This window comes from Myiozetetes cayanensis, unplaced genomic scaffold, assembly GCF_022539395.1.
Source record: "Myiozetetes cayanensis isolate MyiCay16 unplaced genomic scaffold, myiCay2020 scf1, whole genome shotgun sequence".
Classification (NCBI taxonomy): Eukaryota; Metazoa; Chordata; class Aves; order Passeriformes; family Tyrannidae; genus Myiozetetes; species Myiozetetes cayanensis.
Genome location: NW_026086604.1, coordinates 41,886,107 through 41,905,456, shown reverse-complemented (window position 1 = coordinate 41,905,456; position 19,350 = coordinate 41,886,107). Strand labels below are relative to the sequence as shown.

Here is a 19,350-nt window from a genome sequence, read left to right as displayed (position 1 = left end):
AGAATGGATAAGGTTGGGAGAGACCGCAGTGGGTCATCTGGTCCAACCTCCCTGCTCAAGCAGCGTCATCCTAGAGTTCAGTGAACAGGATTGTATCCTCTTCTTGTGTATCTCCAGTGAGGGAGACTCCACAACCTCTCCAGGCAATCTGTTCCAGTGCTCAGTAACCCACACAGGAAAGAAGTTCTTCCTCGTATTCAGGTGGAACTTACTGTGCATCTGTTTCTGCCCATTGCCTCTTGCCCTGCTGCTTGGCATCAGTGAGAAGAGCCTGGTCCATCCTCTTGTCACCCTCCCTTCAGATACTTACAGGCATTGATGTGGTCCAGGCTGAACAGGCCCAGCTCCCCCAGCCTTTCCTCATAAGAGAGATGCTCCAGTCCCTTAATCACCTTTGTTGCCCTTCACTGGAACCGCTCCAGGAGCTCTGTGTCTCTCTTGCATTGAGAACTGGACACAGCACTCCAGATGTGGTCACACTAGGGCTGAGTAGAGGGGCAGGATCACCTCCCTTGACCTGCAGGCAATGCTCTTCCGAATGCATCCCGGGATACCATTGGCTTTCTTGGCCATGAGGACACACTGCTGGCTCATGGACAGCTTTCTCTCCACCAGGACCTACAGATCCTTCTCCACAGAGTTGCTTTCCAGCAGGTTGGCCCCCAGCCTGTACCCCAGTACAGATGCATGGGGTTGTTCCTCCCCAGGTGCAGGACCTTGCATTTTCGTTTGCTGAATTTTGGAAGGTTCCTCTCTGCCCATCTCTCCAACCTGTCAAGACTGCAGGGACTCCAGAGTATCTGCCACTCCTCGCAGCTTTATGTCATCAGTGAACTTGCTGAGGAGGCACCTGGCCCTTCATCCAAGTCACTGATGAATAAGTTAAACAATCCTGGGCCCAGTATTGAACCTTGGGGGATACCACTAGTGACAGGCCTCCAAATGCACCCTGTGCCACTGATTTCAACAAGCGATTAGCTTAAAGATTAAGCCATTAACTAAAATAATTCTACAGTAAAAATGCTAGTTCTCACAATCCACTGCCTTGGATCACTGGGAAATGTAGTGAAAACAAGGCAAAAAATGGACAGATCCATATTAATATTTTATTTTGCACATCCTTACTAGGTGTTTCTCCTCAGTGTGAATACTATTTCTACACCACTTTATCTTTACATGTAATGGAAATTCTAGGGTGTTAATATGGCAGACTTTCTCATTTTAAAGTGCTTAATTTCTTACTAAACAGCTTTGAGAGCTCAGTTTACTCCAAATGTTGATCCCTTTAGTATCAAAAACATTAATTAGATTTTCAGATAAGGAACATAACAGCTTTTCATTCTGCTTGTCAAGAGAAGAGTTGGTTACCAACTTTCATGGAGGAAAGGGCTGTGTAAGGCATTGGCATAGGGCTTTCCATGAGAAGTTTGTTACCATCAGCATAGGAGCACCTCAGTCTCGCTGAAGCCTGTTCCTCAGTCACAAATGACTGTCACATGCACAGAGAAGAATGCTCAGAATTCTGCAAAGCCAGCAGTCCTGCCGTGCTGGCTGAATGCTGGACACTGTAATGGTTGGCAGATAATTACTCAGTCTGTGGTCATACATGTCCTTTGGGTTGATAGGTTTCTGACATCAACATTGTTATGCAAAATGTCATACTGCACATAATTTACATTTTGACTGAAAGTATTGAATCTGGTCCTCACTGCCCTTTTCCCCCACTTGTTTCACTTGCATTCTTTTGCCTGGCTGTTATGTAGGCAGATCTACTTTGCTGGTTTAAGTACTTTTTCTCATTGTTTACTGACTGAATGGTAGCTTCTGCTGTGGTTTCCACCTTGTTTAAGTTCATGGAGTGTCCTGTGCAGGGCCAGATGTTGGACTCAGTGATCCTTGTGGGTCCCTTCCAACTCAGGATATCCTACAATTCTATGATTCCCTCACCTTTTTTTACTTTTTTTTTAAACTAGCTTTCGGTATGATTGGGCTTTGTCTCTTTTCAGCTATATTGATTTGACTGAACTAGCAGTATTTGTAAGCTTCCTGAGCTATTTCTCACATGCACTGTCTGCAAAATTAATCTCTCTCACAGACTAACTTGCTTAGTTTACAATCAGTGTGTTTTTGCTCTGACCTTGGCTAATTTGATCTTCCAATGTTCCATAAGTAAATTCAGTTTTCACCTTATCCTTACAGAAGGGCCATTAATAGATGTAGAATCTTTGTAAACAGTTTTATACAATCCATAGTTCATGACATTCACAGACTTTAGAGTGCCTGTTCCCTTCTAGCGTTGCTTCTTGTGTTTGCTCTTATCTGTACCCAGGCAGTTTATCATGGGACTGTCAGTTGTAGTTCACTTCCATCCATTTCTGTTCTCTTTCTACTTCTTCATGTTTGTTCATTTTTCCCCTCTCTGACTTTCTTCAAAATACAAAAACTTTATTCTGCAGTCGTTTATCTAAGATCAGCTGATGCACATTGCCAGAAATCCGCAGTCTTCTTATTTGTTGCCTCAAGACTGCAAGGGTTATATTCTGTTGTCTCAATATGGTATTTCTTTTCCCACTTTTGAGAGTTATATTTCAGGATAGTACTACCAGCTAACTTAATCAAGGCTTTTATTTGGGGTAGACATCCTCTACATTTTGTTGCTGCTTTAATCCTTCCCTTTTTTTGTTGTTTTTGTGTGTGTGTGTGTGTGTTTTGGGTTTTTTTTCTACAATACAGCTTATCACAGCATTAGAATATCAGCATCCATATATCTTTGAGTAGGTGTCTGGGGTTTATTTTATCAGATGACTGAGTGCCCTTACTTTATCAGTTGAATCCTGCCCTTAGCATTTTCACTGAAGGCTGCTTACTACTGTCCTCACATTTTTGCACTGTTTTGCAAACTTTGGGTGTCTTTTTCTCTAAGGAAGGAGACAGATCAGCTGTTTATTTTGCAATCAGAGATTGCCTTAAACTTGCTGATCTTGAAACTTATTCTTTAGAAAGCCTTTTTCTTCACTGCAGTGTCTTCTTCAACATAGTAGTATTTCCAATACTGAAAAAAACTATTAAGATTCAGTACGGCTTCTGATGGCCTTAGTCCTGCTTTATCCTATTTTTCTTACAATTCTTTATCTTCAATATGTTACTAGAATGTGTGTTTTTCTGTAGGGTCCGTGTGACAGTTGCATTCACCTTTATCCTGTCCTTCATTCCTTTGCTGATTTTCAATCCATAAAGATAACGATCAGGCAATATCTTTTCATGATATAAACCAGCTAGAGAAAATAGACTACTGATTCAGTTTTTAGTGATGCAGTGGATTCGTTTTTCCCTTCTTGTTTTCCTGAGATAACTTTTACCTCCTTAACACAAGGAGTTTTATGAGGAGGTACTCACCTAAACCTAGGTAAACTTAACTTTACTCACCTAAACTTATAACCTAAACTTAGACTATATGGGGAATCTGTAGTCTGTAGAGAAGAAAGACACGTCTTCTGAAATACATTCAATGTGGGAAATGTGAATTTGCTGCTCTGAATTGCTCTCTAGAGGATCATTCCTTAGTATATTGATGGCATAGGAAGACTGTTCATGTTAATTGACTAGTAATAGGCAATACTAATAATTACTCTGATAGTGCTTTTTGGGATGCCAATTCCAGGCTGAGTTTCTTTGGGGACTTTGTGTTTACAGCTGTCACTGTAATTCATCTGTTAAGTATTTTTAAAATGCACAACTGCAGATTTTGGTATTTCACCTGTTTATTCTGTACTTTCATATACACAGGCCTTTGTGATCTCTGTATCCTCTAGCTGCACCTTAACAAGCCATCTTGCTTCCATAACTTCTGAATGTCTCTTATGCTTGCTTATTTCCATTTTTTCTTTACTTTTTGATTAAAATGATAACAGGGATCTCTTTATTAGATCAGAAGATCTAAAGACCATGAAATTTTTTTTAAGGCTTCCAACCAAGCTTTTGTGTATTTTCTGTTACTATGGAATTGCTGAGGCATAAAGTCTGCTTGGAAAATCTTACTAAGGATGCTGAATGCCTGTACTCCCACTGGCCTTAGAAGGAAATGAGGATGCCAGAACACATACATTTTTTAAAATAACCATTTCTTTCAGCTCTTGGCTTTAGATTTGTTTTGGTTTTTTGTGGAATTTGTAATTCTGCTGAAGTAATAAAACTTTTTAGACTAGTATTTTCGGGACCAAAGGTAAGAAAATCTTAAGAAGTATACTAGGAATTATTCCTTTGGACTTCATTCCTGAGAATGAATGCATAGATTATAAATATGTGTCTTTTTAGCTTCTTGAGAAGCTAAAACTTCTATTATATTGCTGGCTGTGTTGACCCTAAAAGCATGTGTAGGAGGGAAAAAGGAATTTCCTTTAGAACTGTTACTGCTAGAAGAAGGTTTCCAAAATATATAAAACCATGTATAAATTAGTAAACCACCACGTAAGCAAACCACTATTTTAAACTAGAAAATGTCTTTTTTGTAAATAAGAGATATGGGTGGGAAAGGTGAGCCTATACTCTTATCCTGTCTGTGCTGAAAATACCTTTTTTTATTTGTGTGTTTTTATTTAGATTGGGAATGTCAAGAGGGGAATCAATGAAACTCACTACAGTGCAGAACAATGATGAGGATGAAAGCAATTCTTTGTGTGGATCTTCTGGCACGCCTGGTCCTTCTAAGCAAGCAACCTTCAAGGATCAAGAGGAGAAAGGTGCTAAAATTCCACCTTTACCAGAGAGAGATTATAGTCCATCTCTTGGTAGTATGGAGCAGGTTCCTGTTAAGGATCTGACGGCAGACTCTGAGGATATCCTTATACCTGAAGAGTCAATCATTCAGGAGGAAATTGCTGAAGAGGTCGAGACAAGTATTTGTGAATGCCAAGAGGAGAACCATAAACCAGAGCATGAGTTTTCTGAGGAGTCCGTAAGTCCAACTGGCACAAATGAGGAAACGGAGGCAGTAAAGCTTGCGGACAGCACTGAGTCCTGTGTCACGATGAATGATGTAACTGATACTGTATCTCACATTGAAATTAAAGTGGAGTTGAAGTCAGAATGCCCTCAGGAGGAGATGTCAGTTGTGATAGATCAGCTGGAGGATTGCATATCACCAGCACAATCAGTTTCACCCACAAACTCCGTCAGCGGTACAGTGGAGAAGGTTTCTGAGTCTGCAAAAGAGCTAATTGTGCCAGAAATGCAAAATGCTGCTCTGGAAGCCTCCTTGTTCACTGGTGGAGGCATTGCAGTGGATATGGAGCTTCATAGCGACCCCGAGGAACAGTTGTCTGAGAATGCTTGTATTTCTGAAACTTCCTTTTCCTCTGGAAGTCCAGAAGTTTGTATTGCCTCTCCTGGAGGAGACACTCAGTCAACGTCAGAGGAACCCTGTACTCCAGCATCTCTTGAAACAGCTTGCTCATCTGAAGTGTCCAGTACTGAAAACATTGAAGGGGATATTCAGCAAAAGGCCAGTGATGAAAATTTGCACACACCTTTAATGTCAGAAATCTCTCCAATGTCCACCTCACCTGTAACTTCAGAAGCATCTCTGATGTCAAATTTACCTTTAACATCAGAGGCATCGCCAGCTTCTAATTTACCTTTAACATCAGAAACATCCCCAATGTCTGATTTGCCTTTAACATCAGAAACTTCTTCAGTATCTTCTGTTCTTCTGACTTCTGAAACATTTGTGACAAATAGTTTGCCTCTTCCATCAGAGACATCTCCAGTTTCCAATACCCCAAGCAATGAAAGACTTACTCTGCAACAAAGAAAATCACCATGTTTGTTGGAAGACTCCCTTCCCACTTTGAAAGAGGAAAGCTCTGCCGTTCCTAAGGTGGTTCAAGAAGAGAAGCTAGTTCAGCCAAAGCAACATCATAGTGCTCCTGAAAATATGAAAGTTGGTCCATTAGCAAGTATACCTGATACTTTAGTATTGGAAGAGCCCCAGAGCAAAAACCTCGGTCATCAGCCATGTAAGTCACATTCTGAAATTGAGAAATCCTACATTACATGCCTCCCAGAACACACTCCTCCAGAGGTGATCAAAAATAAAAATCACAGTGTTCAGCAAAGAGGTGACAAGAAAGGTACACTATTGCCTTCAGAGGTATCTGTCTTATCAGAAGGATCAGTTGGCAAAAATATCGAATTGCTTCCATCAAAGCCACATGATAAACTATATACCTCATCTCTAGAGAAAACTACATTCCCTGAAGTGTGCAGAAGTAAATCTCACAAGCTAACAGGCAGTGCCCAAAGTCGCCTAGAGAGTTTGCATTCTTCCAAGTCATTAGAACCCACAAAATCACCGGAAGCAAGGAGCGAAAGTAGAGACCCAGAGATCCCAAAGAGGAAAACAGCAGAACAGCACAGTTTTGGAATCTGCAAAGAGAAGAGAGCTAGAATAGATGATGATCAGTCTAACCGCAGTGCTTCGTCAACTAGTCCGTCTGATAAAGAGCAGCCACCTAGAGAGGAACCCCGAGTTCCACCCCTTAAGGTAAAGTAATGAAAAAACAGTGTGCTTGGAAAATAAAGGGTTATTATCTCCCTCCTAACTGAATGCAGACACAGTTAATGGTGTACTTTTTATGGAGGTATAAGGGCTGTCAGTAGTGATGGTTTTGATTTACTATTACCTTTTAACCATGCCAAATTACTTCTGATATGAATGTGTCTATAGTTGTTCAGTCAGGGTCTTTGTTACAAAATTGATTTTCTGTGCGAGAAAGTTTTCCAGGATCTATGGATCTATGGTTTAATCTAATTCAAGAGCTTCCCATCATTCACAGGGCACTCCTTGTTTTTCTAATTGTCCAACTGTATTATCTGCTTGTTCCCCTGTGGATGTCTTCTCCTGCAAGCATGAATAACAAATGTTACCATTGCCAATACTTTTAAAAACAACCAGCACCTTAATCCAGCAAGAGAACCCAAAGTCAGAGTAGTTGAAGATCCCTTTGTAAGCCTGGGGATTGTGGTAGGCTGAAATATAAGTTTTTCCTGTAGAATTAACTGGAAACAGAGACCTAACTATCAGGGAAAAGTGTCTGATTGATCTATGTGTAGGTATCTCTGTTAAGGGCAAAGCAAAAGGTAAAAAAACAAAACAAAAAACCACAACTAAACAAACACTTTCATGTGTATCATTCTGCTGTATAAGAAAGTATATTACAGTTGAAAGTGTTTTTTTATCCCAACAGAGAGTTCTATAGATTTAGTTATATATAGGCTCAGTGTTTTGACCCTTTTAATTTTGTACATGATGACATGAGCCAAGATTAAGATCCAGTTTGCTGAAGTTAAGCCACTGACTTTGCAATACTAATTCCTGATTATTCAGAAATGCCCTTTTCTGCATTTATTTTTAACTGCTGCAGTCACTGAACATTGTTAATATGACCGGGAGGGCAAATAGGCTAACTGTTTTAATCACTAGTGCAGAAGCATATTTCAAATAATTTATTTTTATGAGCAGTGATGCAATTGGAAGTTAGCCCCACTCTGAGTTTAGTGATATTCTTTCATATTTTGAGGGTGTCTATCTAACCTAATACATTCTAATAACTCTCTAAGCACAAAGGAAAACAGATCACTAGGAAATAAAAAAGGTCATGACTATAATAATAATAAAAATAATCAAGCACTTAGCGCACTAGCAGTTTTGGCAGTGCAAAGTGGAAACTAAAGAGTTGCTTCTGAAACAGAAAGCAAAATGTTTTGAACAATTTTGGACAATCAATTCTAGTATCTTTTTTGTGTAACAAATATTTGGCTCTTGTGTCATCTCACCATCAAACCCCTATCCTTTGTCATTGAAAGAAGAGAAAGAACCCCAGTTCTTCTAAGGTCATTCTGCTATATGGCTGTCACTTCCCATCATATCTTATGACTACTTTTTTCTACAAATACTACCTAGTTTTCTTCTCAGTTCCTTTCAGAAGGTAAGCCATAGCATTAATAGTCCTCTTGCTGCAGACAGCAAGTAAGCATATGTCCATTTTAAGAATTTTTTTTTCCAACCTTTTATTCTGAGAAAGTGTATGAGTTACAAAGCGGTCCCAAAACTCTTAATCTCTAATCCTGAAAACAGATGTGACTAATAGGAAACATCCTAATAAGTCCAGTGATTTTACAGGTTATTATTTTGCTTAAACTGCTGGGTATTTAAAATTCTAATATTTTGGTTTTAATATTTATGTGTTTGAGGATTTCATTTTTGAAGGGGAGTAGTGTAGGAGTTATCCCAGGGATGTACTAAAACGAATCTCTTAAAATTTTGAGAGAGGAGGAGAAAGGTGTATCCTTTAGTGACTCGCTTCTTCTCTACCACTGCTCTAAAGTCCTCTGGAGTAGAACTTGGAAAACAGGCACAGTGGAGACACTACTACATCCCGTCTGAAGGCAAGATTTGTTGTGTGGTGCATATAAGCAAAGCACAGCCTATTTCTGTGTCCTAATCATTTGAGACCAAGGAGAAAAGCACTATACATGGTTATTATTTTTTCACACATTTGCAGGAGTGCTTAGCTGTGGGCTCCTTTCCAGTGCCACTACACGAGGCTTGTTGATCTTCTCAGTTAGGTGCACTACATATAAAACAGGTCTGATAAATTGTATCAGATAAGCGTCATGTTGTTACCGCCCATTCAGTCTTTCTTCCTAACCGAAGGATCAATGTGAGAAGGCTAATACAGGTGTCAGTTATTCATGCTCTAGGATGATAGAATATCGAAGCATAAATATCATTAATTTTTAGCATTTTTCTGTCAAGCTGCACTGAACAGTAATTCCTTTCGTTACCTTTCTCTGACCCTTTAAAAGACACCTGTTTAATTTAGTAAATCAATGATCTCATTAAAACTACTGTGGTTGTTTTTTTTTTCTTCCTTTAGATTCAGCTTTCAAAAGTTGGACCACCTTTTATCATCAAGAGCCAACCTGTTTCTAAACCAGAACCTCGAGTTTCCCCGAGTACGTCGGTCAGCAGTGGGAGGAACACTGGGGCTAGGACTCTGGCAGATATCAAAGCAAGAGCTCAGCAAGCAAGAGCCCAAAGAGAAGCTGCAGCTGCAGCAGCCGTGGCAGCAGCTGCGAGCATAGTCTCTGGAGCAATGGGGACCCCGTGCGAAGGTGGAAAGACAAGAACACTGGCACACATCAAGGAGCAAACAAAGGCCAAGCTATTTGCAAAGCATCAAGCCAGAGCTCATTTACTCCAGACTAATAAAGAATCTAAGTCACAATTCAGCTCAAAGGAAAGTACCTCATCTCTGGAGATACCGATGTCTACTGACACGAAGATTGAAGGTTCTACTGGTGTCATTATAGTTAATCCTAATTGCAGGTCCCCTAGCAACAAGTCTGCTCATCACCGTGAGACCACCACTTTATTGCAGCAGTCCCTTAACACAGCTACATTACCAGAAACTGCTACGGAGATATCTGTGCACAGTTCTGATGAAAATATACCTGTGCCACAATTGTGTGAGAAAATTATCTCATCTACCTCTACTGAAAGTAACAGTGTGCCAGTGCTTTATAATAAAAGTTCAGTCTCTGTGTGTGTTTGCAGCACTGCTATGTCTGGAGCAATTAAAGAACTTTCTTTTGCAAGTTCTGTTGATAAATCCTCTGTGTTAATGTCTGTTGACAGCGCAAACACAGCAGTTTCAGCTTGTAATATAAATATGCTGAAAACCATCCAAGGGGCTGATACTCCATGCATAACTGTTGGACCAAAATGTATTGATAACAGTAATGTCCCAGTCTCCATAGACAGCACAGTCTTACCAAATGCCATCGATGACAAAAGGTTGCCGCTACCAAGTAGCGGTGTGAATAACACAGTCTCCAGTCACTATGCCACTGTGCCAGCTTCATCTATTGCAAATAATTTGCCAAACCATCTCTCTGGTAGTTCTGTACTGATTCCCCCAGTGGGGGCTACCAGCAGGTTTCCTTCTGACAAGATAGCCATAACTGGGTGTAACGAGCAGAGCACTGTCTCCATTCACACTACCGTCAGGTCAGCTTTAAGTTGCAGTGAGGCCCTTGCGGTAGCAGATTCTGTTGCAAGGCCACCCATTTCCATGTTTACTGGTAACATGGTGACAATAAGCTCTTACGATAACGCTGCTAAACTGAATGCCGATCTCATAGAAAAAAGCTCTGGGGCACGAAACCGGATGGATCTCTCCGGTAAATCTCAGCCAGTGAGCTTTACGCAGACTGCCATGAATAGGTCTATACCTTGTAAAGTCATTGTTGACCACACCACAAATCAGAATTCCAGTCTGTCGCTTTCCTCTTCTATTGAAAACACAGAAAACAGCATTGACCTGCAGAGCAGACCTGTAAGGACAGAAGCTGCCTTACAAAGTATAGCCTGTCCTCAGGTGTCTGTCATAAGCAGGCCTGAAGTGGTCCCTAATGAAAACCTTGATCACAGTTCCAGCTTTATCGCCATCACAGCAAAGCAAGACAGCAAGAACTTGCAGGCAGGTTGTTCAAGTCTTCGAGAAGTGCCTCTTGCTCCTCAAGATAAATTAATTGAGGTGGTTACTCCCAGCCAAGGTTTTGCTGAGCAATTAAGAGGTCCTTCAGCACTGAAAAATGAAGCAAATTCTGCCTGTGCCAATCAGTACAATGCCAACAACAGAATTTGTTGGCATGGTGAAGAGGCAATGAATACAGACCAGCCAGTGGTCAGCCATCTTTCCTCTGGTAAGCATAAGGAATATGCAGAGCAAAACTGCTTGAAAAATGTCAAAACCGAACCTTCCAGTTACACACAAATGTCAGAACTGCAATCCAGGAGTCTTTTGACAAGCATTGCTGTTCCTGTTAAATCAGAGACTAATGAGCCTGACAAATGCTTCAGGATGGACACCGAGGATTTTACAGGACCTGAAATGCCCGCCCAGGCTGCAGAAATAAACACGAGTGTGCAGCCACCTCAGACCTCCAAGACATCCATTGCGGACTCCATGGAAGACTCCCTGTCCCTGACAACAGAAACCCTAAAGAGAGTTACGAGTGCCGGGGGCTCTAGCTGTCGCTTGTCGTCAGTGGAGGCCAACAATCCCTTAGTGACACAGTTACTGCAAGGCAATCTGCCTTTAGAGAAAGTGCTGCCGCAGCCCAGATCAGGAGCCAAACTAGAAATTAATAGGCTTCCATTGCCTTTGCAAACTACCTCAGTATGTAAAACAGCAGTGTCCGAGAGAAATATTGTTGAACATGCTTCCAACTCTCCTAATCCAGATGGTAAAGGATTTCCAGCAGGCAGCATAGCCCCGCTACAAATCAGAAAGCGTGAAAACCATCCGAAAAAGAGGATGGCCAGGACTATAGGGGAACATGCTCAAATTAAATGTGAGCCTGGGAAGGTGTCAATGGACACAGATGTTAAAGTGGCTCCCTGTGTAATTAGTTCCAACATGAATCAGCTAGGGCACGGACAGCCATTTAAGCAGGAGTGGCTGAACAAACACACCATTCAGAGCCGAATTGCTCACAGCCCGGAGATCAAGCAGCAGAAGAGACCGTTGCCTTCATGCAGTTTCCAGCAGAGTTTGTTTCACAGTGATAAAAATGGCAGCTTTCACGCAGAAGCTAGTACCTCACATAGACAGCATTTTTACCAAATGTCCATGGCTGCAAGAGGCCCCATTCCGACGGCAGCTTTGTTGCAAACTACTTCAAAAGGCCCACCTGGCTGCAACACATTTGCTTTTAGCAGACACCTGGAACAGAAGGGCTTGGGAGACGTGAATATTTCTACGGCAGCTCACCAGCTGAGGCTAGGAAGTGTGTTTTCCCCTAATATTCAGATTAAGGAAGGTGATGACATTGCCAGTGCCTCTCAAACTCTCCAGAGTAAAACATTAGTGCATCCCCCTGCTCCCCCTCCACCCCTACCACCTCCTCCCCCTCCTCACCCAAATGCAGAAGTCCCCTCTGATCAAAAACAACCGACAGTTACTATGGAAACCACTAAAAGACTTAGTTGGCCTCAGCCAGCAAGCATCTGTAGCAATATAAAATCTGAACCTATTTCTTTTGAGGAAGGTTTAAGCAGCAGCTGTGAACTGGGCATGAAACAAGCTTCCTATGATCAGAACGAAGTCAAAGAACAGTTAAAAGCATTTGCATTAAAAAATGCAGATTTCTCTTCCTATTTACTTTCTGAGCCACAGAAGCCTTTTACCCAACTTGCTGCTCAGAAAATACAAACGCAGCACCCACAGCAGCAGCAGCAGCAGCAGCAGCTCTGTGGAAATTATCCAACAATACACTTCGGTAGCACAAGCTTCAAAAGGGCAGCATCTGCAATTGAGAAATCGATTGGGATTTTAGGAAGTGGCTCAAACGCTGCCACAGGCCTGTCTAACCAGAATGCGCAGATCCCGGTTCAGAAATTTGCTGACAGCAGCAATGCCGATGAACTGGAACTGAAATGCTCGTGCAGGCTGAAAGCCATGATCGTGTGCAAAGGCTGCGGAGCCTTCTGTCATGATGACTGCATAGGGCCTTCCAAACTGTGTGTAGCATGTCTGGTTGTGCGGTAGGAGCTGAATCAAAGATGCAGTATCCCTTATCAGCATGGGAGAGCAGGACAAAGGAACGGAGAAATTGAAACAGCTTAGGCCACTAATGGTTTGCAATTAGTGGATTGATTTTTCTTTTTTTAATTTTTGTTTTGTTTTGTTTTCTTCTATGCGGTGCTTTCAGAATTTAGTTATTCCTACCTGAGTGCCATTTTCTGGGAAGAAGAGGAAACCTGTAGAAGTAGTTAAAAAAAAGATAGCCTTGTTACTGAAGCTTCTATGAGCTCTCTTGCTGTGCTAAAAAAAAAAAAAGAAAAGAAAAAGAAAAAGGCATTAATGCATGTCATTTGTAGCTTCTATTTATTTGCACAAAGTGCAGCACATTTTTTCTCCACTTTTTGATAGTTGATACAAGCTGCGGGTTAAAGATCAGTGGAAGAATAGCACTGTAAGAAGTGGAGTAACTATGCAGAATGAATAACACACTGAATAGCAACTGTTTTGAGAGGGGTAGTGGCAAGGTGCGGGGTATCGGTCATCGTAGCTTCAAAGTCAGTTTGCAGTTTTTCTGCTGATAAGATTGTTTTCTTCGATTGACTTTCACTATCTAGGGCTAAAATATAGTCACTTCACATAACAAAAAAAAAAAAAAATTAAAAGAGGAATTTAGATTTTTAGAGGAGGTTCTTTATGTGCCTGCCAAGGACTGTGGAAATCAAATCTTACTCATCATCTCTTCTTGTTGATTCCTTGAGAAAGATTTGTATATGCAATGGGTTAGTGGGACCAACACTGGAATCAAATGGGCTTCGGTAGAGTCTGGAGAACGTAATTTCTCTCCTGGAGATTATAAACCTGTTTTCTCTTCCTGTTTCCCACTCAAATGGACTTTATTTGTATTTCTCCATCTAATCTGTTCACTGGGTTTTTCAGTCCCAAATATATATATATATACACACATATATATGTATATGCTCAGACTTATGTAGTTGGTTCTCGAGATTTTAGCCTTTCTGTGGCCTACAAATGATGGATACTTCTGATGAATAATAAGGAAAGAATTAAATTGTGTGTTGGTTGAATGTTACAATGTCAGGTTTTTTCCCTCTTATGTGAGTTACTCTATTTAAATACCATCTCAGAGTTATGCCGTTTAAAGTAATTCTTAGAATTATTTACAAATTATTTCTCAAAGGTATTCAGACCCTTTTAGAAATTTTGAAACAAAATGTATTTTTAAAAGGGATACTGCATCTTTAAAGTAACCTTCAGTATTTATCCAGTACTGTATTTATATTCAGGACTATAGCTGCATTCCAGATGCACTAGCCACCATAACAGCAGAGAAGAAAATTGGTAATTTTGGGGCCCTATTCACTTAAAAGGAAAATCTTATAAAGGGATAAAGCACATGCAGTTGCTGGGAAGATGAAAACACCTTGGGGTTTTTTTACTCTCGCTTCAAGAACACAAAACATGGAGTGCAAGTCATCCATCTGCCAGTATGTGGTTGGGTCTGCCCAAATGTCAGCATCAGAGATAAATGATTTTTTTTACCATTACAGTAGAACCTCACTAATCCAAAGACCTTAGGGCCAGCTCACAAAAACTGATTTTCCCTCAATGGTTTTAAGAAAGCAGTGTAGTAAGAATGTGTGAGATGTAATGCTGCTTGGATTTCATCATGTATTTACTGATGCATTCTGAAGTGTTGATGTGAGTGGTAGAACTGCATTCAGGAAATGAAAAGGATCCTACATTTTACACTCCCCTTTTTTTATCTGATCATTGCATCCTTACTCATCAGCTGTAACCAGTCTCCCTGGCTCTTGTGCATGTTAGTGAGGTTCTACTGAATGGAGGAACCATATTTATGTTCTTGCGGGACCATTTTCACAAACACGATAAATGCCGTTTATTGTCTTAAAAGTGAGCTGGAATATTTACAACGTACATTCCTGTCATAGGAAGCTCTATGGTGCACCTTGATGTTCTCTTTTATTGTACTTAGCAACATATCAATATTATTTTTGACACTGTGTAGTACAAAGGCCATTTGTAATAACTAACAAATTTGTTGCTGATACAATAATATATTTTTTCTATACAAAAGTGCTCCTTAATATGACATGTGAACTAAGGAATGGCTTCTCAGCACTTTCAGGTCTTCTGGTAGGAAAATAAGCCAGCCAAGCAAAAACCTAAAGTAACCACATGAAAATTAGCATCCAGTCCTATACCAGCTGCTGGCAAAACAGCAACTGGGAAATACTCATGACCAAGCATGAGTGTAGTCAGTTAATACATATCAAATTCATGTACGAGGAGCCTTTGTATCAGAACTGTATTGCATTGTATTTATACTTGGTAGAGGTAGGATACTTCTATTTAAAAAAAAAAAAAAAAAAAGAGAGCAACCAGTCTTAGACTTCTATTTACCTATGTTTATATAAGCCTGCTGGGAATCCTTATTTCTAGCTCAGGTTTTCCTGTCCACAGCACATAAGTCAATATTTGTCTGTACTTGGATCTTGAAATAGTTCTTGTATTGACTGACATAATACAGAAATAAATTGTGGCCACAAAATAGTTTTACTTTGTTCAAAGGGTCAGAGTGTGACTAATATGGTAGGTGACTCATTCATGTCATATTGTCATTTTTGTATCAGGATTGCAACTTGCATGTGTGAGGTCATGATAAAATGTAATTTAAAATGGCATTAGACTGGGTGGTGCTATGTTATGTTACTGAACTGACCAAACTCTTCCATAGTGCAGTTCCACTCCTTTCATTCTTGAGTCACTGGAGTTGCACCAGGAATAAATTCAGCCAGTTAGTTAGCAACAGTGGTGAAGTTTTGTTACAGATTAAGTTTAGGGTATTATAATACTCAAAAGCAGATGCAGTGATATGGGAGCCTGACTGAATCCTAGTATGACTGAAAACCTTACTTGGATTCTGGTCTCACACAAATGCATAGGGGAGAGTGACCCTAGGTCTTCGATAAGAACCCAGTCACATTTAGACGTTTATTTTGAATGACTTCTTGGGGTTTTTTTTTTGTTTAATTGTTCAGGTTTCAAGCCCAATGTCATGTTTTCTAATGACCATGCAGTTTGCACCGTGGGGTTTTAATAGTTTATGCACTGAAAAGTGGTGAAAGAATTACGTAAGAACACACTGCTCTATGTTTGTGTGTACATAGATATGTGTCCCAGTGTCCAGCATGTTTAATTTACCTTTTTTTTTAAGTTCCAAAATTTTTCCCCCACTCCTACCCTTGGAGCAGCACTTTTGGGTGAGAGGGAGAAACACTTTTTTCTTTCCTCCCTCTTTATTGTTTTAATTGCATACCTGTGAGATATGCAGATAATGTTAGGGCATTTGCAGTGAGTGTGTGTCTGTGTTTCTGTTCTGAAATAATTTTTCAAGCAGAAACTCCCTTTTAAGTAATGTTAAAAAAAATAATTAAGAAATGATGAACTGGATGCTCCCTCTTTGCATTTTATTTATCTATTGAGATCTAGTACATGAAATAGCATTTAAAAGACAAAAATAAAGGTTGAGCCATAAAGTGAAAGGTATATTCTCTGTGCTGTAGACTTTCTTCTTAAGGGTGGTGCATGTTGTCAGGGTAAGCTACAGAACGTGCAGATGGTTTTTCAGGGCCCTGCAATTCCTTGCACAGTTTTTAAGCTGGTGCATATGGTGCTTTATAATGCAATTTCTGAAGTAACATTACCTTATGCTGCACCCCCTTCCCCTTATGAACACACGCACAATTTCAGAATCGTTATTGTAGCCTCTGGTTTAGCAGTTTCTCCAAGGTGTGGTGAAGTACCAGGATAAACACTCAAGATGAGCTGAGAAGTGTCACAGAAAGGGATCATTTTAGCTGACACACCTGAAGGGCCCTGTTCTGAACACTGAATGGCTTCTACAGTCTCCTGGCAGCAGCACAGCAGTTCATCTTCTGTGGCTCTGCAGAACACTTGGGGGGGAGGCAGCGAAATATTCAGTGGATTTATCATGGACCTGTGTAGCTAAATGTTTCTGAATCTATGAAATCCTGTTGTCTTCGGTCATCATGCTTTGTCACTGTAAAACCAACGAAAAGAAAAAAAGCATTTTTTTAGTCTAATTTAAGGAGCTGCTTCTTTTATAGCACATATTTCGCTTTGTACTATATTTGATAGTTAAAGAATAATTTAGTCCGTAGAATAACTTTGTTGTATTTGTACTGTTCATGAATGTTACAAGAAAAGTGCTTTACTTTGTTGCCATAATTCCCTTGTACTGCTGTAAAATATTTTTTCTGCTTTACGGAAACTTAACTCGATTCACATTTTCAGTACAGGGTTTTTTGTGTGTATGTATTTTTTTTGTCAGTATTCTGAATGTTTACATCTGTTCAACATTAGCCATTCTATGCCTTTATAGGGCAGTATTACTCCTGCAGTATAACAGCAATGTGAAATCCACTCGTACCTAACATGCATGAGAAATACAGATTTATTGGGGAGATCCCTAATGTGCATAGATTTTTTTTCTATCCGCATTCAGTGAAGTAAATACCCTCCTTCAGTCCTCTACCAAAGAAAATATTATTCCCACAGGACAAGCTTGGAAAGTGGTTCTCTGAATCTTCAGAAGGGGGTGTAGTTGGTTTCAGCAAGATTGCTACAGTTTAATGCTGTTATGCTTTGCTTTGTTACCCCACCAGATATGACTGGGTGAAACAAGCATTTTAGCAATTTTTTTGTTTCAAGACAGTGTTTTGTTTAGAATTCAGGGATCATGCTTTCTTTAATGGTGCTGTTTTGTTGGTTTTTTTTTTAGAAAACAACCTTTTGTTGCCTACAGAAATCACCATTCACAAAACCATAAATTAAATAAAATGAATTGTCTTCACAACTCTTCTCCCTTTCGTTTCCCCCTTCCCTATCCCTTCAAAATAACAACTTGGGCTTCAATATTAAAATATTCTGGAAAAAAAAATAAAGAGATAAAATAATATTTGTCATTTGTTTATTTATTTTATGTTCAGTGCCTTAGGCAGGAGATCCTGCTTGTGCACGTCCATTGTATGTACAGGTTGATGAACTAGAAATGTGTGAAAAAAATCAGCCCTTTGTAAAGGATTTTTCAATTATGATGATGTAAGACATAGTTTGAATGACTTCTGATGTAATTCAAGTATTAATCTTATACTAGTAAAATAAAACTAGGTGTTGTATATTAAGTTGTTGTAAGTAGAATAGTTTGTGGATGAAAGTGATTATATGGCTTTGTATAGTTAATGCTGGGTGCAATTTAGTACTTTACCTCTGTCTGCAGCCCCAGCCAGAACACACTTAACAACAGCAACCATTCCAGCATACACAGAAGAAATTAAATGTCAATGGTACATGAAAGGTAACCAGTCCAAGTAATATTCCTCAAAGCAGTTATCTTTTCAGGTCTGGAAGGCCTTCCTAAAATGGAAATTCAGTAGCCATTATATTTAAAACAAACAAACAAAAACCAGTGTTTTCATCCTGGTACTCTTAAAAGAGAGCTTAGAGTACTGTGGTGCAGGGTGGGCAATAAACAGCTTTTTCACAGGCTTGCTCAGAAATATCAGAACTAAACACCAGCCTCCTGTCACTTTTGTCCAGCCTCCTGTCACTTTTATTTCAGATGTGATACCATCTGAGCGTCTTGTTAGCAGCAGATGACAGCCCTGTTGGCCAAAATCTGTCCAAATGCAGAAAGAAGACAGTACCAACCTCTGTAGTTTATAATCCAATGACCTTTTTTTCATATCCAATACCCACCTGGCACTTATTTAACTTAGTTTGTCCTGCTTAGAATTTTAGAATTCTTTTCCTTTTTTTTTTTTTTCCATGAGCCTGTGCCAAAACAGGGACCAGCTCTGCTTCTGACAGTAACAGCTTTATTATTATTATTATTATTATTATTATTATTATTATTACTTTATTTTTCATCAAAGCAATGTAATGCAAATCAATTTCTTAAATCTGTACTAGCTAAATACTGTTTTGTCCTTTCCCTTCATTTTACTTTTTAAAACCTCTGAAATGTTTTTGCAAATTTTTATTCGATCTTGAAAAATAATTATTTAGTTTTTCTGTGGTATTTGCTAAGGACCTTGTAAGTATTAGCAATTTAAACCTTGTGATTGCTTTTAGGTCTGTGTTCTATCTCTTCCTGGGTCAGCCCAGCCTTCCCCTGGCAGTTCAGCCAGCAGATGGCATCAGGAGAAAACGTGCTGCTGTGATCTCCCTATTCCTGTCCTTCAGCAAGAGCTCACAGCACAGAGAAAGGCAACCACGAATACAGTGGGTTTCTAGATTTGTCTTCCTTCTCTGCGGAGCTTTAGCTATAGTGAAAAAAGCCTTCCTTCCCCCCCCCAGTCCTGGAACTTGGCTTGCAGTAGACATGATGCCCTGAAGCTCACATCATCCTTTCCTGCACTTGGCATTGTCAGTGTTGTGCAGTCTGGAATTGAAGTATTGATACACTGGAAAAAATTCCTCCCCAGGCCAGAGCCAGAGCTTTTTTTTTTTTTTTTTTTGTCTCCTGCAGTTTCCTTTGTTACCCGTGGATTAAGACAGACAGCAACAAAGCTCTTTGTATTGAGGTGCTTCACAGATACATATGAAGGTAGTACCACTGCTTGGTGTGCAGAGGGTGTGCTGTTATCAAGCCTGACCTTTTTTGGATGACAGGACTTGCAGTGCAAGGGCCACCAAA

General features: G+C 40.0%; 1 protein-coding gene across 7 annotated transcripts in view; it reads left to right on the top strand.

Annotated features, from left to right (window-relative positions):
- ASXL3 (ASXL transcriptional regulator 3) overlaps positions 1-17,816 on the top strand; it is a 129,683-nt gene extending 111,867 nt beyond the window's left edge. For all 7 annotated transcript variants that reach the window (XM_050338730.1, XM_050338338.1, XM_050338570.1 and 4 more), the window contains 2 exons: positions 4,600-6,541; positions 8,937-17,816. In XM_050338730.1, the coding sequence (XP_050194687.1) occupies positions 4,600-6,541; positions 8,937-12,614 (5,620 nt within the window). In that variant the 3' untranslated portion in view covers positions 12,615-17,816. The remainder of the gene's footprint in view (positions 1-4,599; positions 6,542-8,936) is intronic.
- Positions 17,817-19,350: the final 1,534 nt, after the last annotated feature.